At 47.4% G+C, this 26,783-nt stretch overlaps 1 protein-coding gene across 15 annotated transcripts in view; it reads left to right on the top strand.

Annotated features, from left to right (window-relative positions):
• Window positions 1-26,783, top strand: part of Gtf2i (general transcription factor IIi) — a 108,137-nt gene that overhangs the window by 45,713 nt on the left and 35,641 nt on the right. For 2 of the 15 annotated variants that reach the window (XM_045142592.1, XM_045142594.1), the window contains exons 9-15: window positions 4,418-4,495; window positions 6,530-6,589; window positions 8,126-8,182; window positions 9,913-9,975; window positions 16,737-16,847; window positions 18,973-19,038; window positions 21,940-22,123. In XM_045142592.1, the coding sequence (XP_044998527.1) occupies window positions 4,418-4,495; window positions 6,530-6,589; window positions 8,126-8,182; window positions 9,913-9,975; window positions 16,737-16,847; window positions 18,973-19,038; window positions 21,940-22,123 (619 nt within the window). The remainder of the gene's footprint in view (window positions 1-4,417; window positions 4,496-6,529; window positions 6,590-8,125; window positions 8,183-9,912; window positions 9,976-16,736; window positions 16,848-18,972; window positions 19,039-21,939; window positions 22,124-26,783) is intronic. The other 13 variants (XM_045142595.1, XM_045142593.1, XM_045142596.1 and 10 more) reach the window with 13 other exon arrangements.

Here is a 26,783-nt window from a genome sequence, read left to right on the forward strand (position 1 = left end):
TTGAGATAGGGTCTCACTCTGGTCCAGGTTGACCTGGAATTCACTATGTAGTCTCAGGGTGGCCTCAAACATACGGTGATCCTCCTACCTCTGCCTCCCCAGTGCTGGGATTAAAGGCGTGCACCACCATGCCTGGCTTTTTGTTTTTTGCTTAGGGTCTCACTTTAGCCCAGGCTAACCTGAAATTCACTCTAGTCTCAGGGTAGCCTCGACCTAATGGTGATCCTCCTACCTCTGCTTACCGAGTGCAGGGATTAAAGGCATGTGCCACCACACCCAGCTTCAAGTTCTTTTATATATATTTAAAAAATATAAAAGTTTTAATTTTTTAAATATTTATTTATTTTATTTTGGTTTTTTGAGGTAGGGTCTCACTCTAGCTCAGGCTGAACTGGAATTCACTAGGTGGTCTCAGGGCGGCCTTGAACTCACTGCGATTCTCCTACCTCTGCCTCCTGAGTGCTGGGATTAAACGTGTATGCCACCACACCCGGCTAAAAATATTTTAATTTAATATATTTATTTGAGAGCAACAGACAGAGAGAAAGAAGCAGAGAGAGAGAATGGGTACGCCAGGGCTTCCAGCCACTGCAAATGAACTCCAGACATATGCTCCCCCTTGTGCATCTGGCTAACATGGCTCCTGGGGAATCAAGCCTCGAACCAGGGTCCTTGGGCTTCATAGGCAAGTGCTTAGCCACTAAACCATCTCTCTAGCCCAAAATATTTTCATTTTCATTTGTTTATTTGAGATAGAGAGAGAGAGAGAGAGTTAGAGAATGGGCTTGTCAGTGCCTCCAGCCATTGTAAACCAACTCTGTATGCATGCACCATCATGTGCATCTGGCTTACGTGGGTCCTGAGGAATCAAACCTGGGTCCTTAGGCTTTGTCAGGAAGTGCCTTAACTGCTAAGCCATGTCTCCAGCCCATATATTTTTAAAGTTTTTCACTATTTGTTTGCAAGTAGAGAGAGATAGAAGAGAGACACAGAGAGACAGTGGGTACACCAGGGCCTCCAGCCACTGCAAAGGAACTCTAGATGCATGGGCCACTTTGTGCATCTGGCTTTATTGTGTATTGGGGAATTGAACCAGGGTCGTTAACGGTTTGCAGGCAAGTGCCTCAACTGCTGAGCCATCTCTTTAGCCCTAAAATAATTTTTTGTTTTGTTTCTGGTTTTTTTTTTTTTTTCCTTATTTTGTTTTGTTCTTGTTTTTTCGAGGGAAGGTCTTGCTCTAGCCCAGGCTGACCTGGAATTCACTATATAATCTTAAGTGGCCTTGAACTCATGGTGATCCTCCTACCTCTGCTTCCTAAGTGCTGGGACTAAAGGTGTGCACTGCCATGCCTGGCTCCTAAAATAATTTTCTGGGGTTAGCATTCCAAGTATTCAGGTATTTATGTGATTAAACTTTCTTATTCATGCCCTTCCTCATATCTCCCACCCTCATCTGCTACCCCTGCTCCCTTCCTGCTTTTGTTGTTCTTGGCTTGAGACAGGGTATGTGGTCTTGCTGGCTTGATACCCACTGTGTAGCCTAGGCTGCCCTTTTGTTTATGGCAATCCTCATTCCTCAGTCTGCTGGGTACTGGAAGTACAGTTGTATGCTCCCATACCAGCATAACGTTTGCTTTTATTTCTTATGCTTCTGGCGTTTTATCCAGAAGATAATTTGCCCAACTAAGTGTCTGTGAATCAAAGCTGGGTTTCCTCTTGCAGTTTTATAGTGCTTGCCCTTTCGTCTTGGTATGAGTTTGTTGCGGTTCGTGTCGTCATGTCAGGTGTGAACGTCATGCTTGCGTGTGGCTACACTAGTGTTGTTTGCTGAGTATTGCCCTCGTTCTCCACAGATCATCTTTGTGAGGAATCAGCTAGGTTTGATGGATTAGACCGTGGGTGGCCATTTTGCCAATCCCACTGCATTTCATGTAGGTTTAAAGTTTGATCCGTCCCTTGTGCAAGCAATATGATAACATAAGTAATTCTCTCTTTCCATTGTTTTCTTTTTTCTTCAGTTAAATTTTATTTAGTTAGTTTGGTTTTTCAAGATAGGGTCTGTAGCTCAGGCTCACCTGGAACTCACTATGTAGTCTCAGGGTGGCCTTGGGATTTCAGGGGTCCTTTTACCTCTGCCTCCTGAGTGCTGGGATTAAAGACATGCGCCGCCACGCCTGGCTTAAGGTTTTGTGTGTGTGTGTGTGTTTTCTTTCTTTTATGAGAGAGACAATTGGCATGCAAGGGCCTCCAGCCACTGCACCTGGACTCCAGATATGTGATCCATCTTGTGCGCGTGTATGACCTTGTGTACTTACATCACCTTGTGCGTCTGGCACAATGGGATCTAGAGAGTCAAACATGGGTCCTTCCTTAGGCTTTGAAGACATGTGTCTTAACCACTGAGTATCTCTCCAGCCCCTAACTTTTTATTATTTATTTATTTATTGTTTTGCTTTGTTTTTCAAGGTTGAATCTCACTCTAGTTCAGGCTGACCTGGAATTCACTATGTAGTCTAGGGTGGCTTCGAACTCATGGTAAAGCTCCTACCTCTGCCTCCTGAGTGCTGGGATTAAAAAGGCATGCAACACCATGTCTGGCTTCAGTTATTATTTTTGAGGCAGGGTTTTAATGGCCTAAAACTCCTTCATCAGCATTCTTCCTACCTAAAGGCTTGTGCCACCACACCAGGCGCCAGCTTTGTTAGTTTTCATTTATTTATTTTGGGTTTTTAAAAATATTTATTTATAAGATGAGAGAGAGAGAGAGAGAGAGAGAAAGAGAAGGAGGGAGGGAGGGAGGGAGGGGATGGGTATGGTAGGGCCCCCAGGAGCCTACAAATGAACTCCAGATGCATGCACCTTTTGCATATGGCTTTATGTGGGTACTGAGGAATTGAACTAGGTTTGGTTTTGTAGGCAAGTGCTTTAACTACTGAGCCATCCATTTCTCCAGTCCCTATAATTTCTCTGAGAGAAAGAAAGAAAGGGCAAGCTATGGCCTCTAAGCCACTGCAGACGAACTCCAGTTGCATGTGCCACCTTGTGCATGTGGCTCATATGTATCCTGGAGAATCAAACCTGGGTCCTTTGGCTTTACAGGCAAGTGCCTTAACCGCCAAGCCATCTCTCTAGCCCCTTTAATTATTGCTTTATATTTTATTTTTATTTACTTGCTTGACAGAGAGGGAAAGAGGACATTTAGGGTTGTTTAGGTAGGGTCTCACTCTAGCCCAAGCTGACCTGGAATTCCCTCTGGACTCACAGGCTGGCCTTGAACTCATAGTAATCCTACCACCTCTGCCACCTAAGAACAGGGGTTACAGGTGTGTGCCTCAATGCCTGTTATTGTTCATTTTTTTAACTGATGTCTCTGTCACCCAAACTGGCCTTGAAGGAGGTGTGCAGCTGAAGGTAACCTTGGCACCCTGATGCTCCCACCCCACTTCCAGGCGCCGGGAGTGCCCTCTGTAGTGCTGCCAGGGACCTGCGTGACTGTGCCCCGTGTGCTTTTGTGTGTCCTTCCTGTGGCTGAGTTATATGCAGAATCCTTGCTTTGCATCCTCTGCTAGTCAGAGGGATTTGTCAAGAGGAATAACAGTCTTGTCTGCACTGCTGAGATGGTAGAAATCATGCCATTCTATTTTTTTATAGTACCATTAAAATTGGGGCTCGCAAGTGGTTGTTAGTGGCCTGAGACTTTTTTTTTTTTTTTTTTTTTGAGATAGGGTCTCACTCTGGTCCAGGCCGACCTGGAATTAAAGGTGTGTGCCACCAAGTCTGGCTTTCTAATAGCAAGTCAAATGAATGTGGCTCGTTGTGTTTTTTCTTTCCTTCTTTTCTTTTCTTTTTTTTTTTTGGTTTTTTGAGGTAGGGTCTCACTCTGGTCCAGGCTGACCTGGAATTCACTATGGAGTCTCAGGGTGGCCTCGAACTCTCGGCAATCCTCCTACCTCTGCCTCCCGAGTGCTGGGTTTAAAGGTGTGTGCCCCCATGACTGGCTCGTTGTATTGTTTTTATTAAAAAATATTTATTATTTATTTAGAGAAAATGTGTGCGCCAGGGTCTCTAGTCTCAAATTCTAGATGCCTGTGCCACTTTATGCTTATGGCTTATGTGGGTACCAGGCAATTGAACCTGGGTCATTTGGCTTTGTGGGCAAGCGCCTTAACCTGAGTCATCTCTCCAGCTCTCGTGGTTTTTTTTCTTTTTCTTTCTTTTTTTTTAGGAGTGAGGCCCCGTGCAGGGAACCCAACAAGAAATAATAATTGCAGTTGTTGGAACTGTGGCTCAGCTCTGTTCTGGGTATTTCCCTCCCCTTCTCCAGCAAGCTTTTGCCCTTTCACGTCATGAGCACACATGCGCACTCTGACAGACACCCTTAGGCAGAACCTATCCCGAGTGTGGCTTGTTTTCACAGGCATTTCCCTGGAAATGGCCGCTGTGACGGTGAAGGAGGAGTCGGAAGACCCCGATTACTATCAATACAACATTCAAGGTAACAGGACTGAATGCGGCTTTTCTTTTAAAAGAAATTGCTGGCTAACATTTAATTCATATTTTGCCCACATTTATTAAATATTATTTTAATGACTGGTCCTTGATATGTGTGTGTATGTTTGTGTGTGTGTGTGTGTGTACTCACACTTAATTCATCACAAGAAAGCAACAAGGGGACAGTAGGATCTAATGGAGAAACATAAATTAGCTGACTAAAAGGGTGAGCCAAAGCTGTGGCATGACTTGTAAAACTTGTGGGCTTCTGACCCCTTGAAGCGACAAAGATAGATTCTCTCCAAGTGTCCCTCTGACTTGCCATCTGTACAGCTTAAGGCAGTGATAATGCTAGGTGACAGCCAGTGTTTGCTTCCCTGTCTTTTTGCCTGCTTTTGGGAAGGATTCAGAGATTGTCATTTTGTCTTCCATCGTGCTTGTCTGCCTTGAGGGGAACAGTTTAGAAGAGTGCTCTCTTGATTAATGTTGAGCTTAGCTTTAGAGCCAACCAGATAGCTCATGAAGCATCTGCCGCGGGCACCCGCTTAGCTGTGTCATGTCCATGTCACGTCCATCCAGCATCCTCACTGCCTGCCAGGCGACCGTGCCCTTCAGCTTGCACTGTTTCCTTCCCTCTGCCCTCCCCGGCCTTCTCCAGTGCCCAGGCAACCCCAGTCTCTCTCTAGCTGTGGTTGACACCAGTGAACTTGGAAGTGTGCCCTGTGTTCTTGGGTGTCAGGGCTGGATGGCTTCTTCCCCCCACACCCCACGCTGTGGTCAGGATCAAGCCCCCCTCCTGTTGAGCATCACTCTCTAAACTTCTCTGCCATAACACTTGACATCCTGTCAGTGGACTTTCTCCAGTTGTTTTGTGGCCATTTCAGACACCGCTGCTGTGCCTGTCTGTGACCTGTGCCTTCCTTGAAGCGGAGTGGCTGGAGGTCGTCTTCCTGAGCACATGGTGCACTGTCTCCCGTGCCTTGTGCATTTTCCCAGTGCAGCTGCTTTGAGCCTAAAATGGTGGTACATGCCTGCAAGCCTGGTACTCAGGAAGCTGAGGCGGGAGCATTGTTGGAAGTTTGAGGCCAGCCAGGGTGACAGTGAGGTTTTCTTTCAAAGAATAAACAAACAAATGAAAAAGAACAAGCAAGCTCTGCAGGGACTTTAGTGAGGGCCAGTGCGGCTTCTTGGGCATGGACTCATGCTCCTGTTTGGTGGAGTGGACCTCTTTAGCACAGGGCTCGTGGGGTGTGCTGTGAATAAATCATTGTTTATGTTAGTAAGCCTGTGATATCTGCATACATGCATTAGATGGTGTCAGTGACATGTTTTGTACAGTCCGTTTTGAACAGCTTACTGCTGTGACCTTAGTTGCGTTACAAAATGAAAGGTAGTTTTTGGATTTAAAGTTTAAATGTAGTTGTGTACAAATGACACCCTACCTCAAAAACCAAAACAAAACCAAGTGTTGTGTAATTGCCTGGGCTCCTTCATGTATTCATGGTGCTTGGAGTCTCCTTGTCTTGAGGTCCCAGTGGGGAGCCCCACTTTCATGCCCTCTGCCCCCTATCAGCCCCGTTCCTCCTCCAGACGGCTCCCTGCATCTGCCAGGTGTGTGTGCCCGGAAGACAAGATTCGTTCCGTGTCACGGGTGTGTCGTGGACTTGGTTGAGACTGAGGCTTGCCTGTAGGTTGCGTCTCCCGAAAACCCCAGGAAGTCGAGGTGCTTGGCTCTGTAGCAAAAGCCTGGGAGTGTGGTGAAGGAAGGAGCAAGCATGCTTGGGAGGCAGGCATATTTGTAATCTGCAGGACAAGTTAGAGCTCACTGTCACCATACAGGACTGTGGGAGTCCACCCACAGCACCCATTCTGCCTATGCACACGGGTCCATCTCCATGCCCATGCCCACGCCCGTCATGTCCCTCATCTCGTGCCTGTTCTCATCTGTCAGACGGCCATCGTCCATGTGCCTCACTCCCTGCTTCCCCTGGCGCCCGTGTGCTCTGAGATCACCTTTGAGTTTGTCTTTGTTCCGAAGCAGGCCCTTCTGAAGGTGAGGATGTTGATGAAAAGCTCCCCCTTTCGAAGTCCTTGCCAGGTACCAGTTTTCACTTCCAATTTCCCATGTCCTGTTGTATTTAATGTGTCTTTGTATGGGACAGACTGTTTTAATATTTATAACTATAGTATTACTTTTCCAAATGGAAATGTATTGGCCTTTCTTTTTTAATTTTTTTTTTTTACATAAATGAACTTCACAAGCAAAGTTTTTCAAAACCAATTTTCCCTTTTGTGAATCTAGTAATGAATCTCGAAATGGGTACATGACACACTTTCCTATTTAAGGTAAAGTACACATTTATACCTTATATCAGCATAGTCTGCACTCAGGCTGTTATTGTATGGTTAGCAATGTGAATATTGATAAGGTCATGTTTGTACTCGCTGGGAAGGGTTGCCACCCGTGACTGTGCTTGTGGCGCACTGGCTCGTCTCCTGGCACTGGGCTCAGAAGGGCGCTTTGCTCAAGATGTACTTTGTAATGTCGGGGGAACAGTCTGCTTCCGGTTTCAGTAGACCAGCGGTGACGCAGGGGCACCCCTCGCATGAGCAGACCCCTCTGCGGCCCTGGGCGTGCCCGATGGCTCTTCCTGGCCTCTCCTCCCTTCTGTCAGTCCTTTGGCCCCAGCTGGAGCTCACAGTCCCCACAAGTGCTAAGCTGAGCTAGAAGCAGGACTGTGCGCACCGAGCCTGTTGGAAAAGTGTAGACTTGCCCATAGTTTGGAGGTGAGCTGCACTTTCACAATACAGAGAACATCTTGCAAAAGAATCCCAAGAGAATTGGAGCATGACAGGCTGAAGCTGGGCAGGGACTTTTCGAAAATAGCTGTGGGTAGGTCTGGCGCGGATCAGTCAGCTTCCTCGCCCTGAAGCAACTCTTAGTGGCTGTCAGTGGCTGACACCTTTCCCTTGTCCTTAGCTTACACAGGCGCAGCTGTGCCCTGGATCCCACATGGCACTCCGGGGTCTGGTTGGTGGCCATGACAGTGACGGGCTCCCCTGGCACACAGCTTTCTGTCCCTGTGCTCTGAAGCAGGCAGATCTGTTACCTGAGACTCAAGGTCTCAATTGTAACTCATGAGTGCCCCATTTGTACAGCCTTGGTTAAACAATAGAAATAGCATGTCCCTACCTAGCTTTCACCATGGAGAGATGGGGGACGGGGCTTCCGCAGCAAGCCTTGCACTCACTTCTCCAGCCCGTGACTAAGTCTCTAGGTACAGCAAGCGGTTTCTGCATTTGGTCTTGTTGTTGTTGATCCACTGATGGAGGGCTGTGGGGCCTGGATCCAATTCCAGCATCCCCTAGTGCGGCAGCTTGTGGACGCAGGAACTCCTGTGGCATCCCTGACCCCGCATATGCGGTATGCTCGTGTTTCCAAGTGGAAGGCTCCGCTTCCAAGCGGCAGTGCTAAACAAATACCTTCCTGAGGCAGCCACCCTCGCTTACCTTGGTCACTGAGAGTCCTGTTGCGTATGTTTATTGTGCTGAATTGTATGGTCTCCTAGTTTCTCTTCTTTCACGTGATACATTTTTTAATTGGTTTAGTATATACTGTTCATTTTCTTTTTAGGAAGCCATCATTCTTCAGAGGGCAACGAAGGAACAGAAATGGAAGTCCCAGCAGAAGGTTAGGAAAAGAAGGGAATTTCAGCCTTCTCCCAGCTGGTCATGCTTGTTCAGTTCATAGGTTACCCCAGCCTTAAAGAGCCTTGTTTGGAGACATGGCAGTTGCTGTGGCACGCTCCCTTAGCCGAGGGTTTTCTTGTGAAAGGCGTGAGTGGTTGGGTTTGGTCTCCTCCTGTTTTCCTCTGTCATACTGAATGTCTGTTGGGGAAATAGCGCCAGTACTATAGACTTAAAATTATGTCTACCTAAATTCATATTTCAGCTTAAAATGTCCTGTGTAATGTTTCAATTCTTTTGGTGGGTTTACTATGGTGCAAGTAAAATGAACGAAGGAAAAGTGTTCTTTCCCCTTATTTTTACACTCACCACTGCCCCACCAGCTGCTGGCCCTCCCAGCCAGGTGACCTGGTTTTGAGGCTGAGGGCTCACCTGTGCTCTGCTCTTTCCTGGGATTCTGGGCTACCGTGACTGCACAGGGCGCAGGAAGGCGCCTCCTGTTGAGTGGGTGCAGCAGTTCCCATGAGGCTTTGTAGATTTGATCCCAGGAAGGACTGGTAATGCGACTGAATCACAGTGAACACTTCTCTCGTCAACTGCTCCTGTGCCATGGGGTTTTTTTTGTTTTTGTTTTTTTCAGTTGCTATGCCATGTTTTTATAAAACAAAAAGGAATTTAGTCTGAAGCTTTGTTTTCCTCGTAGTAGATGTTTCCTTTTATGTAAGAAGTCATTAATTGGACCTTTCCCTTCTTCTAGTGTGAAAGAGATCTTAATGTCCCAATTCAGGCCCAGAAGTGGGGTTTCTGGTTGGAAATCACTGTTCAGGAACACGATACGCTGAGTTCAGCACTGTGTTCTGAGGCCTTGTTGCATCTCTTCATAGGTGTGTGGTGGCCTCCTTGTCTGGGAGAGTCCAGTGGCAGGACCTGGGGCTCGGGCGGAGGTGTTGCTGGCAGAGCCTGCACTCAGGGACCCGCGTGGCCGAGGGCCCCGGCATGCACCGCTTCTCTCTCAGCCCTGTCGTCATGCTTAGGTCTTGAAGGACAGTTGTTACGAAGCTTGTGTTGGCATGTTCCGGGGTTAACAGTTGAATTATACTTGGGTTCTGGGCTTGTGCCTATACTAACAACTATCTCTGGCAAACCAATTAATCTCTCAGCCTTTTGCAAAATGCAAGAGAGCTAATAATAAAGAATACTCTCCGCTTGTGGCACTAACATCCCAGTGCGCACGTGTTCTGTGGTAACAGCCATCCCCGAGCAAGCATCTCGCACCCGAGGTCGGAAGGCGCAGTCACGCATGCTCTTGCCCTTGGCCCTCTGCTGATGTGACAGTCTGCAACGCGCTGGTTTTGTTAACAGTATGACCACTCAGGCTTCTTGGAGGGCGAGGAGAGGTGGAATCCAGACCAGAAAGCATGCTTTTTTTCCTCCTCACATCTACCACTTCAAATAATTGTGAATTTGTCATAATCTCATTCTTGAAAGAATATGGGATTTTTGAGTCATTACTACAGATAATTTGTTATTAACCATTTTCCAGAGTTTTTCTGCTTTTGGTTTTCTTTTATCCCCACTTATACTCAAAGGGTCAACTATTCTTAACAAAGATGAACTGAACAGAAGCGCCAGTTGCGTTGTATTGTAGGCTTTTGGAGAGCCAGCTCGGTGACATGTTGGATCTGTGGACAATGCTGAATAAGGAATGTCATTTAGAATTTTATTTTTTTCAAGATTCTGCTCAACATGTCCCTTCAGAAACAAGTGAGGACCCTGAAGTTGAGGTGACTATCGAAGGTTAGTTATCTAACAGTTGTGACTACCAAAGTTCACTTGTGGTCATAAACCTACGTGTCACATTCACGCTCATCCATTCGTGAGGACACCTGCGGACAGTGTGACTCGTCTGTGCCACCAGAGCAGCCCTCTGCCCCGCAGGGCCCACCCCCAACAGGAAGGACTGAGAAGCCCGCAGTCGCAGCTGCACACACAGACTGCCTGTGCTAGCAGAGACCTGTGAAGCTGGGCCTCCCACGGTGGATGTGCGCCACCACCCCTAGCCTGCCAGTCACCATAGCTTTTCTTTTTGCTCTTGTCTAGGCAGGGTCTCACTCTATCCCAGGCTGATCTGTAGCTCACTCTGTAGCACAGGCTGGTCTCAAACTCATTGTGATTCCTCTACCTCAGCCTTCCAAGTGCTAGGAGTAAAAGCGTGCACCACCACACCTGGCTTCAGTCTATAACTTTAGTATTTTTACTTTTAAATTTTTTTTTTTTTTCCAAGGATGAGTCTCACTCTAGCCCAGGCTGACTTGGAACTCACACTGTCGCCCAGACTGCCCTTGAACTCACAGTGATCCTCCTAACTCTGCCTCCCAAGTGCTGGAATTAAGGGCATGCTCCAACCATGCCCGGCCAGTCTGTAACTTTTTTTTTTTCAAGATAGGGTTTCACACTAGCCCAGGCTGACCTAGAATTTACTGTAAAGTCTGTAACTTAAAAAAAAATTTTTTTGTTTTGTTGTGTTTTGTTTTTTGGTTTTTCGAGGTAGGGTTTCACTCCAGCCCAGGCTGACCTGTAATTCACTTTGTAGTCTCAGGGTGGCCACGAACTCTACCTCTGCCTCCTGAGTGCTGGGATTAAAGGTGTGCGTCACCACACCTGGCTTTTAAAAATATTTTTAATTTTTATTTATTTGAAAGAGAGACAGATAGCGAGAATGGCCGTGCCAGGGCCTCTGGCTGCTACAAATGAACTCCAGGTGCATGTGTCACCTTGTGCATCTGGCTTACATGGGTCCTGGGGAATCAAACCTGGGTCCTTGGCTTTGCAGACAAGCGCCTTAACCACTAAGCCATCTCTCCAGCCCTGTCTGTAACTTTTAAAGTGAGCTCTCCTCACACAAGTACTACTTCCTGACTAACATAATTTATCTCTCAAAACTTTTAGAAGCAACAGTTCATACCCCTTTAGGAATAATCTCCTTAACAGGGTCACTTTAAGCCTAGCTTTTTCAGAGGTATGCAGATGTGCAGATGGCCCAGTTTGTAATGAAAGTTACTGATGGTGCCATTAAGTGTGTGTCAGCTTCTTTGTTTTTGATTCAGTATCTCATAGTGTGTCCACCAGGGCCCTTCTGTGTGGCCCTTTCCTGTAGCATAGCACAGAGCAGGGCTGGCCCTCCTTACCCGGAGGGGAGCAGTGGACCACACACACACACACAGACACACACGTTTAGATGCACAACCATGCAATTACATTTTAATGCAGTTATATCACATCACACAGGCAATGCTCTTGGAAGGCACAGTTTTTCTTCTAAACCACAGCTTAACCTTCTTGGTTTGGGGCTCGAATGTGTTCTCCGTCTCTCTCCATAACCTGTCCTGGACACCCTTGTCTTCATTAAGTTGATTGGTAGCTTCCACCTATTGTAAGAAATCTGTCCATACTTCATGTGTCGATTTCAGTTAATTAACATGTAGATTTCTTTTCTCATTGACGTAACTTTATTAAAATCTACTGTGAATTGTTTGTAGTCTGGCATTCAAGGATTGAAATTCTATTGCTTTCAGTTAAACTTAGTTCCTGAAGAGAAAATTATAAGAGCCTGTTCTGTCCTTCATACAGAAATAAGAAAATAGGGGATCATTCGAATTATAGAAATAAACCTTTTATTATTTTTGAGACAGGATCTCATGTAATCCAGGCTGGTCTTGAACTCTGTAAGTAGCTAAGGATGACTTTGAACTCCTGATCTTCCTGCCTTGGCCCCCAGGTGACTGGGATTACAGGCGTACACCACCATACCTGGTTTTACGCAGTGCTGGGGACAGAACCCGGGGCCTTGTGCGTGCTAAGCAAGCACTCTGTCAACTGTGGTGTCGTCCCAGCCCTAGTCATAAAACCTTGGGTGTGGTGCTTAACCAACTTGGCATGGCGAGTCTTAGAGCAGACACAGGCTGTATCTTCCTTTGCCACTTTTAGAGACATGTATGTATGTACCAAGGCTGATAGTGCATTCACTGTGTAGCCGGGATGACTAGAGAGACCCTGTCTTAAAATCCAGACTGAACAAGCAAGCCCCTACTCCTACATGGTGTGCTTGGCAAAAGACAGCCCCTGCCTTCCACTACAGGGCTCATTGCAGAAGGAAAATGATGTCCAGAGAGGATTCTTCGTTTGTTTAGGAAAGTGCTAGATCTTTGGAAAAGGATTAAGAAAAGCCAATTACGCTACTCCTGCTTGCTTGGGAATCACTCTTACTTTCTCCCATTGTATCTTTTTACATGTTCCAAAAAGTTTATAAAAAATGGGAAAAAAGGTTTTATTATCAAGTAAGCCTGCTTAACCCTGGAACCTTCCCTTGCAATTGCAGGTGTTTGAAAAACACCTGTTCGGCATGGCTGCGGGCGGGTGTCTGTTGCGCGACACTGCGGATGGCCTGTTGCTGGGCCGGGTGCTAGACTGTGTTTGTGGTGACGTGTCCTCTTGTGCAGGCGTCAGTGGCTCACTTTGGACGTGGCGGTGGCCTGGGCCTGCGCTGCCGTGGGACAGTCGACTGCAGGCCTGTTTCCTAAGTGTCATGCGTACATTTGGGAGTAAGCAGGCCTGCTCTTACCTGTGATGAGCACACAGAGTCTCATGTCATGCTGAGGTGTGGTGGTGCTCACCTCCAGTCCCAGCACACAGGAGGCTGAGGCAGGAGGATTGTTGCAAGTTTGAGGCCAGCCTGGGCTACACAGGGGTCCCTTGTTCAAATGGCGAACGCAGCAGGGAAGCCGCATTCTGGGACTGCACAGTCTTGCTCTCTTGGGCATGGTCTTTAGCTAATGGAAGGATTTGCTTCAAAGGCGTCTGCTTCCTGTGCGCCTGTCTTCCCTGTCCTGTGCCCTAACCCTCTGCTTGTTACTTACTGTCTCAGGCTTTCTTACAGTGGGCCCAGGAAGGTTGTTTTCTGAGATTGAAGTTGTGTTTTCTTGAGTAACCTGCCTTGCAAGGTCTTCTGTTCTACTTTGCAGGTCCCCGTACATGGTTCTATGTGCACATGCGTGTGGTTCACCTTGCCCCCCTCATTACTCAGGTGCTGTGCTTGTCACTGTAGGGTGAGTGGGGTACAGTGGAGTGGGGTCATAGGGTTACCTGCCCCCAGCCCCTTGCCCATGCCTGAATGAGCACTGAAGGAATTTGGCAGGACAGTGCTGCTGTGGTGTGGGTTGACAGCAGGTGTGTGACGGCTGGCTGGCATCCTTTGTGATGCCACCTGCTGCGTGTGCGGTGTGCACCCCGCCACGCGAGGGCCTGGCCTTGGCAGGAGCCCCACTGAGTGTAGGGTCCTAGTGAACGCAGAGCGACCAGGTCACAGGGGCCGCGGGGGGTAAGCTCGGAGCCTGAAGCCCCCACACGGTGACGCTGCCCCCGTCCTCGGTGCTGCTGCAGTAACTGATACATCATTAGAAAACGTGCTGTTCTAACCAAGTTCCTGAGTACCCAGGTGCGAATAGACACACACTGAGAAGAAAACAAGATTCCTGTGTGTGCCATCTGCAGGGTACTCAGTGCGCCCGCTTTCAAAGGACGCGCTGTGCCTAGTCTCTTTGAAGCCGTCAGTGCGTGTGAGTCTGTGTGCAGCGGTTTGCAGCTGTGGACCGCTCAGGCCGAGCCTCAGTGTGGGTGAGGAGCTTGCATTCTGAATGAGTGACAAAACACGTACACATTTGAAAGTTAAATGGAAAAGGTTTAAACTTAGCAATTTGATCATATTGAAAATAAGAGGAAAGCCGGGCGTGGCAGCGCACGCCTCTCATGCCAGCACTCGGGAGGCAGAGGTAGGAAGGTAGCGGTGACCCAGCGCCCCTCACCTCCACCTCCGCTTCCTTGCTTGTGAAGGGCTGCGCAAGCAGGAAGCCCTCGGCTCCGTCCACTGGGAGCGCAGCTTGGCCTGTATGCCAACCGCACGCTGGTGCTCCTGCCCCGGTCTCTCAAGTGCTGGAATGACAGGTTTGTGCCACCAAAATAATAATATTTCTGATAGCCTTCTTTTCTTTTTTTTTCATTTATTTATTTAAAATTTATTTATTTTTAATTTTATTAACATTTTCTATGATTATAAAAATATATCCCATGGTAATTCCCCCCCACACACACACTTTCCCCTTTGAAATTCCATTCTCCATCATATTACCTCCCCATCTCAATCATTCTTTTCCTTTTATTTATTTATTTTTTTCTTATTTTCAAGGTTGGGTCTCACTTAGGCCAGACTGACCTGGAATTCACTATCTAGTCTCAGGGTGGCCTTGAACTCACTGTGATCCTCCTACCTCTGCCTCCTGAGTGCTGGGATTAAAGCCGTGTGCCATCATGCCTGGCTTCTTCTTCTTCTTCTTCTTCTTCTTTTGAGACAGGATCTCACTGGACTCAAATTCACTATCCTCCAGTCTCTACTTTCTGAGAGCGAGAGTCAGGTCATGTGCCACTATGCCTAGCTTATATTTGGTTCTTCGTGCAACAGAGAAATAGGTACTTGAACCTGTTGCAAAGGACTTTATTTTATTTTGGAAGCAGGGTCTGGTGTGTCCCAAGATGACCTTGAATTCTCTGTGCCGCCAAGAATAACCTTGAAGCTCCTGCTTCCACCTGGGATTGCACACCTGCAGTTTCCTTCCCCTTTTCATGGCGTCTCGCTGTGTAACTCAGGCTGGTCCCGGCGTCATCCCCTCTGCTCCTGCTTTCCAAACCTGCGTGCTGAGATTACAGGCCTCTTTCTTGCCTGGCTTGAGCCTGTTTGATTCTTTCTTGAATACCTCTGTGTGATACCTAAGGAAAACATTGCCTATCCTCCTCTTTATTTTTATTTTTATTTACTAGTTATTGAAGAGAGAGAGAAAGAGGCAGATATAGATATCCAAAGAAAGAGAGAGAGAACGGGTGTGCTGGGGTCTCCAGCCACTGCAAACGAACTCCAGACGCACGTACCACCTGGTGCATCTGGCTTGTGTGGGTCCTGGGGAATTGAACCTAGGTCCTTTGGCTTTCCAGTTAAGCGCCTTAACCGCTAAACCATCTCTCTAGGCCCTGTCCTCTTCTTCACCGTTGTGCACGTTTCCTTGAGACGGAGCCTCTCCCTGAATCAGGAGCAGCTGTTTTCAGTCAGACTAGGTGACCTGCATGCCCCAGCCATCTCTGGTCTCCACTCCCCACCAGACTGGAGTTTCGGGGGTGTACGACCATGAATAGCTTTTATATGTGTGCTGGGATTGAATTCAGTTCAAATCTAAGGGCCCCTCACGTTCTCCTGTGTGCCTGGCAAGCACTTGTACTTGCTGAGTCATCTTTGCAGCCTGATACCATTTTTCTTACCCTGTTTGAGAACAATTAAACCACTTCAGAATAGCGCCTTAGTTGTATTTGAGTGTATTTGAACTGTTCTTTTGCAGTGGCTTCTAAAAAAACTTAATATTTCAGATACCCAGATCCCTTTGTTAGGAATGCTTAGGGAAAGTAACTGTGGACCTTTCAGAATACCAGCCAGCCTAAAGTCCAGACTCCACCAGCTGCAGACCACTGGTTTATCTGACCTTCATGCTTAACAGTAGTTGTTTTTTTAAGTTATACTTCTAAAATAAGATTCTGTAGGATGGTATTTGCTGCGGGTGTTGGAGCAGGAATCCTGGTTGTGTGTGCCTGACCTCCTGATATCTTTAGGGACCAGATGGCTGTTGCTCATCTTACTTGAGCCTGGTGTCCTTGGTTTTAGTGTTAGGTGTGTGGAGATGAAAGCAGAGTTTACCCATGGTCTCCCCTCCCCCAGGTACTCATGGACCTCAGAAGGGCCCTGTGCTTATGTAGCTGGTAGGTGTGTCCCCCCTCTGTGCTGAGGGAGCCACATTGCCTTCGTCCTTGCTGCAGACCTGTCCCCTTCATCCCGTGAATTGTGCAGTGTTGAAAGTATTTGTAGAGCCAAGCCTGGTAGTACAGACCTGCAGTCCCAGCACTTGGAGGCTAAGACAGGAGGATCCCAAGTTCAAGGCCAGCCTGGGCTACAGAGTGAGACTTTGTCTCCAACAGCAGCAAAAGGGGGGTATATCTCAGGTAGAGAGAGCCCAGTGCTCTTCTGGGTATAAAATCAAACCCCAAACTAGCAGAAAAAAACACTACCACAAAAAAAGAAAGAAAGAAAAAGAAAAGGCCAACCATAAATAGTATTTGACGTACATTTCTCCAACCTTCTAACTTGATGTTTGTGTAAATGTCAATGTTTTTCTGTTCCTGCTTTTATCCTTGCCTTATGTACTCTATCAGCTTAAGTGGCTGTTTCCATAGAGACATGTCCTTTAAGCCCTTAATAGAGCAGATGACCACAATTGTCCAAGGGGAGGGGAGAATTGTGATGATGTCTCAGATGAGCCCGCTAAACTGTGAGGCAAGACAGGGAAAGCCCCTTGGGGAACTGGGGAGGGCCAGGCAGCGGGATGGTAGAAAAGGTCCTTTTGGAAGCTGAGAGGCGGTCAGGTGGCAGTGTCCTTCCTCCAGTAATGACACTTTTCTTTCTCAAGATGATGACTATTCTCCACCCACCAAGAGACCAAAGAGCATTGAGCCTCCCCAGCCGCCAGTCCCAGAGCCTGCCAACGCCGGCAAGCGCAAAGTGAGGGAGTTCAACTTCGGTGAGTTCTCCGCTCAGAGGGGCTATGGGCTGGGTGGGCACGCTCACAGCCTCCAACTTGTGCCTGCCACAGACCTCAGGGAGCAGACTGCATTAGCTTGTGTGACTGAGCCATGCAGTTGCTTCTTAGTACACAACCCTTCCTTCTAGAACTGCTTCCTGTCTTGGTTCTCATTTCTGCTCTGTGTGACCACCCTTGATGACTTACTGACCCTCAGTGCTGGCCACCTTGTTACGGGGCTAAGACAAGTGTTAGTGGAAGATTTTGGTTTTGTTCTACCTTTTTTTCCTTCATTTTAATTTTTTTCTTCTTTCTGGTTTTTCGAGGTAGGGGTTCACTCTATCTCAGGCTGACCTGGAAATTGACTATCTAATTGCAGGCTAGCCTTGAACTCATGGCAATCCTCCTACCTCTGCTTCCCAAGTGCTGGGATTAAAAGTGTGTGCCACCACACCTGGCTCATTTTGAATCAGTTTTTAAAAGTATTTATTTATTTCAAACAGGGAGACACAGCCACACAGAGACAGACAGAAAAAGAGAATGGGCGTGCCAGGCTCTCTACCAGAGCAAACATACTCTCTGGTGCATGTGCCACTTTGTGCATCTGGCTTTACCCGGGTACTGGGAAATCAAACCTGGGTCATTAAGTTTTGCAGGCAAGCCCCCTAACCACTGAACCATCTATCCAGCCCCCCCCCTTTTTAATTATTATTTTATTTTTTTATTTTTGGTTTTTCGAGGTAATGTCTCACTTTGGTCCAGGCTGACCTGGAATTAACTATGCAGTCTCAGGGTAGCCTTGAACTCTCAGTGATCCTTCTACCTCTGCCTCCCAAGTGCTGGGATTAAAGGCATGCACTACCATGCCTGGCTCTTTTTTTTTTTTTTAAGATCTACTTTTATTTATTTATTAGAGACAGAGAGAGTGAGAATGTGCACGCCAGGGCCTCTAGCCATTGCAAACGAACTCCAGACACATGCAGTACCTTGTACATCTGGCTTACGTGGGTACTGAAGAATCAAACCTGGGCCCTTAGGCTTCGCAGGCATGCACCTTTACCGCTAAGCCACCTCTCCAGCCCAGCCCTTCTTTTTCTTTTGAGACAGGGTCTCATGAAGTTCAGGCTGTCCTAATCTCACTGTAGACCAGGCTGACCTGGAATTGACTATGTAGTCTCTGTCTAGCCTGAAACACACAGTGCTCCTCCTACCTGTGCCTCCCAGGTGCTGTGATTAAAGGCATGTGCCACCACGCCTGGCCTGTGGTCCACATTTTGAAAAAGAGCACACTTTATTTGTACACATTTTGAAAATATCATCTCTTTTGGTTTTGTGCAATTGGGGTTATAACCCGGACTTCGAGTGTGCTGAGCCATACTCTGGCCTTGAAGATGGATCCTGGGTGTTCTGCCTTTCTACTGCCACAGCCACTGGGTTTAAGTTGAAGTTTGTGCACATGCGTTTAGATTTAGGCTTTTAGCCTTGTGCTATGAGGTTGAATTGCCTGCCGTCTATGAAGTCATGCTTGTCTACAGCCAAGCCGTGCTTTAAAGGGTTTCCTCACCTTCCTCTTAATAAATAATTAAATAAATTGAGGGATAGAGAGAAAGAGGCAGATAGAGAGAGAATGGGCACGCCAGGGCTTCCAGTCACTGCAAACAACTCCAGACGCACGTGCCACCTTGTGCATCTGGCTTACGTGGGTCCTGGGGATTCGAACCTGGGTCTTTAAGCTTTGCAGACAAGCACATTAAGGGATAAACTTATCTCTCCAGCCCCCTCTTTTTTTTTTTTTTTCTTTCCTTTTTTCTGGGGGAGGCATTGTGGTGCAGTATCTATTTGGAATGTTCTTTTCTGACCTGCCACTTTATATAAAGTAGAATGCTAAAGAGGTACGCTCTGTGGAGTGGTATGAAAGTGGACTCTTGGGCTGGGGACGTGACTCAGTGGTGAACGGCACTTGCCTAGAGTTGCCTAGACTCTCACAAAACCCTCACTGTTTGCCATGAAATGGTTCAAAGAACTGCCAAGTCCAAAAAGCCCTAAGGAAAGAATAAAGCTCCACCGACAGATGGACTGATAAGACAGGGCCACTACTGCGAATTAACCTTCTCTCCATTTTCAGAGAAATGGAATGCTCGAATTACTGACCTACGGAAGCAAGTAGAAGAGTTATTCGAAAGAAAATATGGTATGTCTGCACAGAAGAATGTTTGCATTTTTTGTTTGTTTCTTTTATTTTTCAAGGTAGGGTTTCACTCTAGCTCAGGCTGACCTGAAATTCACTGTGCAGTATCAGGCTGGCCTCAAACTCACAGAGATCCTCCTGCCTCTGCCTCCTTAGTGCTGGGACTAAAGGCGTGCAAGACCATACCCCGCTTTTGTTTGAATTCTTTGTTTAGACACATTTGACAAGTAGATTCACAGTCACCACTGGAGGGTAGTGGCGGCCAGGCAGGTTTGCCTAGGAACTGTGCCTCTCCCAGGAGAGGTCACTTTTAGGGGGTGAGTGTTAGATTGTGGAGGAGCTGAGGAGGTAGTGTGTGTACATGCATGTGGCCAAGGGGGTAGTGTTAGATTGTGGAGGAGCTGAGGAGCTGGTGTGTGTACATGCATGTGGCCAAGTCTGGGTTCTTGGAGATTTGCTTGAAGATATTTTCTAAGGTAATATTTTCTTTTAATGTCCTTGGTTAACTGTGTTCCTCACTGAGACACCTGGCACTGGGAATTGAATCCAGGGCCTGTGCATGCCAGGCAGCACTCTACTGCGGTGCTGCAGCCACAGCCTGCTTGGTACCGCTTCTTTTTGTTTGTTTGTTTGTTTTTTTAAGGTAGGGTTTCACTCACTCTAGTCCAGGCTGACCTAGGAATTCACTGTGTACGCTCAGAGTATCAGGGTAGCCTTTCTTTCTTTCCCTCTCTCTCCCTTCCTTCTTTCCTTCCTTCCTTCCTTCCTTCCTTCCTTCCTTCCTTCCTTCCTTCCCTCCTTTCTTTTCCTTTTTGGTTTTCCAAGGTAGGGTCTCACTCTAGCCCAGGCTGACCTGGAATTCACTATTTTAGTCTCAGGTGGCTTCAAACTCACAGTGATCGTCTTACCTCTGCCTCCTGAGTGCTAGGAATAAAGGTGTATGCCACCATGCCCAGCCTGTCAGGGTAGTCTTGGATTCATGGCAACCCTCCTACCTCTGCTTCCCAGAGCTGGGTGCCTGGGATTAAAGCCCAGCTCTTTTTATTTTTTTCAATAAATATTTATTTATTTATTTGCAATAAGAGAGAGGTAAGAGAGAATGGGTGTGCCAGGACCTCTAGGCACTGCAAATAAACTCCTGATGCATGTACCACTTTGGGAATTAAACTAGGGTCGTTAGGTTTGGTGGGCAAGCACTTTAACTGCTGAGCCATCTCTCTAGCCCTTTTTTTTTTTTTTTTAAACTTTTTGAGACAAAATTTTGCCAAGTAGCTTAGAAAGGCCTTGAGTGTTTGATCCTCCTGTCTCAACCTCCTGAATACCTGGGATTATAGATAGGCTGTGCCTATATAGGGTCTCATTCTAGCCTAGGCTGACCTGGAATTTACTATGTAGTCTTAGGGTGGTGTTGAACTCACAGTGATCCTCTTACCTCTGCCTCCCGAGTGCTGGGATTAAAGGTGTGCGCCACCACGCCCAGCAGCATATATGCTCTAACTTGACGTTCATTGAGGGTAGGTTGCTACCTATGGGTAATACCCGTGCTTTACTTGAAGGAGTTCAATGGGGCAGACAACCCTACTCATGGGCTGGGATTCTGCAGCATGTCAGCTTATTGTAAGAAGTCTTCTCCCTCTTCCCTGGAAAGATAAAAACATGTGTTTTTCGTACTACAGCTTTTTTTCTTTGTTTTGAGGCAGAGTCTCTCTGTAGCTCAGGCTGCCCCCTAAACTCACAGTGGTCCTCCTACCTCAGCTTCTCAAATGCTGTGATTAAAGGTATAAGCCACCACACCCAACTTGCTTTCGTTATTTTAAGTGGCCATGTGCCAGATACTATTATGGAGCAGTAAGTGGCTGCTTCTTTCCTCACCATCTAAAGGCAGTTACAGGACAGACTATAAAACAAAAGGGCAGGGTTGGAGAAATGGCTTAACGGCTTAGCGCTTGCCTGTGAAGCCTAAGGACCATGTAAGCCAGATGCACAAGGGGGCACACGCATCTGGAATTCATTTGCAGTGGCTGGAGGCCTTAGTGCGCCCAATCTCTATCTATCTGCCTCTTTGTCTGTCTGTCGCTCTCAAATAAATAAGTAAAAATAAACAAAAATTTTTTTTAAAAAAAGGGGGAGCAGAAAGGCTGATGTCTAAGTTGAGGGTGGTGGGGTTCATCAACAATCCCCACACTCAGGGACAGAGGCAGGATCTCAGGTCAGCTGGGTCTACGGAGTCTCTGTCTCAAAAAAAGGAGTGAAGAAAAACAAAAGAACAAAAAATGTGAAGTTGAACATAAGGTAAATTGAACCTGGGTTGTTAGGCTTTGTAGGCCAATGCCCGTCTTGGGGTGGCCTTGAACTCACAGAGATCCTCCTACCTCTCAGCTTCCCGAGTGCTGGGATTACAGGCGTGCGCCACCCCGCCCGGATCAGTCTTCGCTTTTCCAGCGTCCGTTGCACTTGAGTGGGAGCTGCTCGTTGACAGACTCGATGCTTGGGTGTCGAGAAGTAGGAAAGCTCTTGCTTCTCGTCTAACTCCGCATCGGTTTGTGCTACGGTGCACTACAGGTGCTCATGTGCAGCCGATTCATTTTTGCGAAAAACCCCAGGGGTGCGTGAAGCGCACGGAGAGTGCTTGGCTGCCGGCGCTCTGCCCTGGGCCATTTCTGCAGCTGTCGCATGCCAGCTGTTGGGAAGCGGCCACTAGCAGACCCTGTGTGGGTTGGGAAAACCTAGTTTCTAAGAGAAACGTGTGAGTGCAGCAGTCACCACACGCCGCTTGTGTTCTTGAGCAGCACGGCCGTTCCCACGTCACACTCAGCTGGCCCGAGAGCAATGCCTGGTGGGGTGTGCACTGCTGCGTGCCCGGTGCCCGCTGGTAACGACCTCCTTTCTCTTTTCATCCTCAAGCTCAAGCTATAAAAGCCAAAGGTCCGGTGACGATCCCATACCCTCTTTTCCAGTCCCATGTTGAAGATCTTTATGTAGAAGGGCTTCCCGAAGGGATTCCCTTTAGAAGGCCATCGACATATGGGATTCCTCGCCTCGAGAGGATATTGCTGGCGAAGGAGAGGATCCGCTTTGTGATTAAAAAGTAAGGCTGTGCTCCCCCTGGGCAATGGACTGTGCTCCTAGGGTTGAGAAGTACTCATTAACCACTATGGCTACGACTCTGTTTCTGTTGTTGTTGTTGTTGGTGTGTGTGTGTGTGTGTGTGTGTGTGTGTGTGTAATATGGTCTGTGTGTGTCTGGGTGGTCAGGGGACAGCTTTGGCATGTCTGTCCTCTCCTGCCTTTTTAAGACAGGCTCTCTTTTGTCTTGTCACTGTATGTGCCAGTCCAGCGAGCTTGCAAGCTTTCAGACCTCCTGGCTCTGCTCCTCCTTGCCGTATGTACGCTGGGGTTCAACACATGCAGTACCACTTTGTGTGCAGTTGCCTTTTCTTTTTTATATGTCTAGTTTTATTTTGGACTTGTTTATTGACAACCTTCACAAATATAGACAATGTACCATGATCATAATCCTCCCCCAACACCCTCCCTTTTCCGCTACAAAATGCTGCCTGCACTGAATCCCTTCTTCTTTCCAACCTCTGCCTCCCGAGTGCTGGGATTAAAGGCGTGTGCCACCATGCCCACCTCTCTTGTATTTTGACAGCTTTTTTTTTGTTGTTGTTTTGTTTTTGTTTTTGAAGGTAGGGTCTTGCTCTAGCTCAGGCTCACCTGGAATTCACTCTGTATTCCCATGATGGCCTCAAACTCACAGCAATCCTCCTACCTCGGCCTCAAGAGTGCTGGGATTAAAGGTGTGCACCACCACGCCCAGCTTGTGCCGTCATGTTTCCCCTTCCTATCACACAGGTCTTGGGTAGGTCGCATCAACCACTCTGAGGTCATGAATATCAAGGTCGCTCTCTGTCTGGATGACAGCATTGTAAGCACTCCTTCCCTTTCTGTGGCTCTTCAATTCTTTCTGCCATTTCTTCTGCAGTCGTCCCTGAGCCCTGAGCATGATAGAGATGCCTCAGTTAGTTCTGAGCATCAGTTGTCTCCTGCGGGACAGGTCTAAAATCCAGTCGTAGAGCAATTGCTTTCCCCAAAAACAGACATGCCACCATTGTACCAGATGGTACATTTCCCTTGACTGGCCAGCCTTAAATCTTGGAAGTCCACCACTGGTTAAAACTGTTGCTGATTTTTCTCCCTGGCAGGATGCAAAGGTCCTTTCCCAGAATCCTGACAGCTAGTTTGTGTTCAGTGGTTTTTTTTTAATATATATTTTATTTATTTATTTATTTGAGAGAAAGAAAGAGGGAGGGGGGAGAGAGAATGGGCACACCAGGGCCTCCAGCCACTGCAAACGAACTCCAGGTGTATGTGCCTCCCTGTGCATCTGGGTTACGTGGGACCTGGAGAATCAAACTGTGATCCTTTGGCTTCCAGGAAACCGCCTTTATTGCTAAACCATCTCTCCAGCCCCATGTGTCCAGTTTTAAAAAAAGAAAAATAGCCAGGCATGTATGTGCCAATTTGTGTATCTAGCTTTGTGTGGGTACTGGGGAATTGAACCTTGGTCAGCTGGCTGTACAAGCTCCTTTAGTCACTGAGGTGTCTCCCCAGACCCTGTATTCAGGTTAATGTGGATGCTGGGGATAGAGCTTGGGACCATTGGCTGGTGGTTCTTTATCTTCCACTTTTTTTTTTTTTTTTTTTTTTTTTTATTTGAGAGCGACAGACACAGAGAGAAAGACAGATAGAGGGAGAGAGAGAGAATGGGCGCGTCAGGGCTTCCAGCCTCTGCAAACGAACTCCAGACGCGTGCGCCCCCTTGTGCATCTGGCTAACGTGGGACCTGGGGAACCGAGCCTCGAACCGGGGTTCTTAGGCTTCACAGGCAAGCGCTTAACCGCTAAGCCATCTCTCCAGCCCTGTCTTCCACTTTTTTGTTTGTTCTACTTCTTTCTTTTTTTTCCCCCAATGCGGGGTCTCATTCTAGGCTGACCTGTAACTCACTCTGTAGCCCCAGACTGGACTCCAACTCAAAGCAGTCCTCTATATCAGCCTCCTGAGTGCCGGGTCTAAATGTGTCCACCACACACCTGGCAGCCCATCATCCACTCTTTGTTGTTGTTTTTAATATTTTATTTATTTGAGAGAGACGTAAGGAAAGAGAGAGAATTGGCATAGCGGGGTCTTCAGCCACTGCAAAGAACTCCAGACTCATGTGCCACCTTGTGCATCTGGCTTACATTGCTAGTGGGGAATCACATCTGGGTCTGTAAGCTTTGCAAGAAAGTACCTTAACCACTGAGTCATTTTCAGTTTTTTGTTTTTTTTTTTCCCCCGAGGTAGGGTCTCACTCTAGCCCAGGCTGACCTGGAATTCACTGTGTAGTCTCAGGGTGGCCTTGAACTCATGGTGATCCTCCTACCTCTGCCTCCCTAGTGCTGGGATTAAAGGCGTGCGCCACCACGCCCGGCTCTTTTTTCAGTTTTTTTGAGTTAGTCTTACAAGCAGAGAAAGCGAGAAACAGTGGGCACTCCAAGGCCTCCAGCCACTGCAGTCAAAATCCAAATACATGCACCACCTTGTGCGTCTGTCTTTACATGGATACTAGGGATTAGAACCCGGGTCATTAGGGTTTGCAGGCGAGCACCTTAACTGCTGAGCCATCCCTCCAGCCCCAAATTTGGCTTTTGAAACAAGAACACCTTTTACCTTATGAAACATTTCCTTCCCAGCTTGCTAAGTAGCTAAGTCTCTGCTTTTATTGGTGCTAAGGTTTCAAGGTAGCATCTCACTCCAGCCCAGGCTGACCTGGGATTCACTATAATTCTCAGGGTCGCCTTGAATTTATGGTGATCCTCCTACCTCTGCCTCCCGAGTGCTGGGATTAAGGCGTGCGCCACCACGCCCGGCTTGTTTGCTATCCTTAAAGCATGGGTCGTGTCAGTGCACGTGTCCCTGAAAGCCTGGCGAGGTGTCTTGCTCTGTGCCTGCTGTGTGTGTTCACTCGCCCGCTTCCCTGAGCCAGTCTTCCACCTGATTCAGAAACGCACTTCTGCGTACTTTCATATTCCTGTACATAGGGGCATATGTACAGGCTAGGGTGTTCTGAAAGATGCGTCTTTCTCTGAATACATGAATACTGAAATAGAGCTCTTTTAAAAACAAAAAGTTAGGCTGGGGTGATGGCTTAGCAGTTAGGGCGTTTGCCTGTGAAGCCTAAGGACCCTGGTTCAATTCCCCCCGACCCATGTGAGTCAGATGCACATGGTGGAGCATGCATCTGGCGCATGCATCTGGAGTTGGTTTGCAGTGACTAGAGGCCCTGGCGTGCCCATTCTCTCTTTCTCTCTATCTGCTTCCCTCTCTCTCTGTTAGAGCTGGAGAAATGGCTCAGAAGTTAGAAGCACTTGTTTTGCAAAGCTTACTGGCCTGGGTTTACTTCTCTAATGCCCACATAAAACCAGGTGTTCAAAGTGCTACAGGAGTCTGGAGTTCGTTTGCAGCCAGCAGCACTGGGCCCGTATGTGCCCAGTCTCATTCTCTCCCTCTCTCCCTCTCTCTCCCGCTCTCTCTCTCTCTCTCTCTGCTTGCAAATAAATAAAAACATTTAAAAAATAATTTATAGCTGTATGGAGGCAGAAAATCTTGAATATATTGAATATGACATAAAATTAGGATCCTATTCAAAAGTTATATACTTCTTTTTATTTGTTTATTAGAGACAGAGGGAAAGAAAGAGAAGAGCGAGAAGGAAAAGGAGAATGGGTGTGCTAGGGCCTCTAGCCACTGCAGATGAACTCCAGATGCATCTGGCAAATGGTTTATTTGGGTACTGGAGAAGCCAACCTGGGTCCTTAGGCTTTGCAGGCAAGCGACTTAACCACTAAGCCATTTCTCCAGCCCTCAAAAGTTATGTATTCTATTAAAATTCATATGTTCAGCAAAGCTACCTCCCTTTTTTGCATATATGTCTGTAGTAAGTGTGGTATGTGTATTTGTATGTGTATAGTGCATGCATGTGTGTGTGTACAGGTACACGTGTGTGTAGAGACTAGAGGTCACTGGGTATCCTCTGTTATCCATCCACATGGTTCCCTGAGACGGAATCTCTCACTGAACTTGGAGCTGCCATTTCCCTCAGACTGGCTGTCCAGTTTCTGCTTCCTATAGGGTCAGGATTACAGTTGGATGTGGCCACACCTCGTGTTATGTGTCATTGCTGTGTTTTGTCTTTTTTTTTTGGTTTTTCGAGGTAGGTTCTTACTCTGGTCCAGGCTGACCTGGAATTAACTCTGTAGTCTCAGGGAGGCCTTGAACTCACGGCGATCCTCCTACCTTGGCCTTCCGAGTGCTGGGATTAAAGGCGTGCGCCACCACGCCCTGCTTAAAAAATATTTTATTTGTTCATTTGAAAGAGAGAGGGGGGAGGAGAGAGAGAGAACGGGCATGCTAGGGCTTCTAGCCACTGCAAACGAATTCCAGACGCATGTGCTACCTTGTGCATCTGTCTTACGTGGGTTCTGTCGAATTGAACCCGGATCCTTTGGCTTCACAGACAAGTACCTTAACCACTAAATTATCTCTCTAGCCCCATGCCTAGCTTTTTATATGTTTGCTGGGTTTCAATTCAGGCTCTGTAGCAAGTGCAGGTGCTGTGACCTGCCGAGCACTCTCATAAGCCCCACATTACCTCTTTGACTGAGAGTGTGCTTGGTCCCTGGATATGAGGCTTTGCACTTGGCAGAC

This window comes from Jaculus jaculus, chromosome 2, assembly GCF_020740685.1.
Source record: "Jaculus jaculus isolate mJacJac1 chromosome 2, mJacJac1.mat.Y.cur, whole genome shotgun sequence".
NCBI classification, from domain to species: domain Eukaryota; kingdom Metazoa; phylum Chordata; class Mammalia; order Rodentia; family Dipodidae; genus Jaculus; species Jaculus jaculus.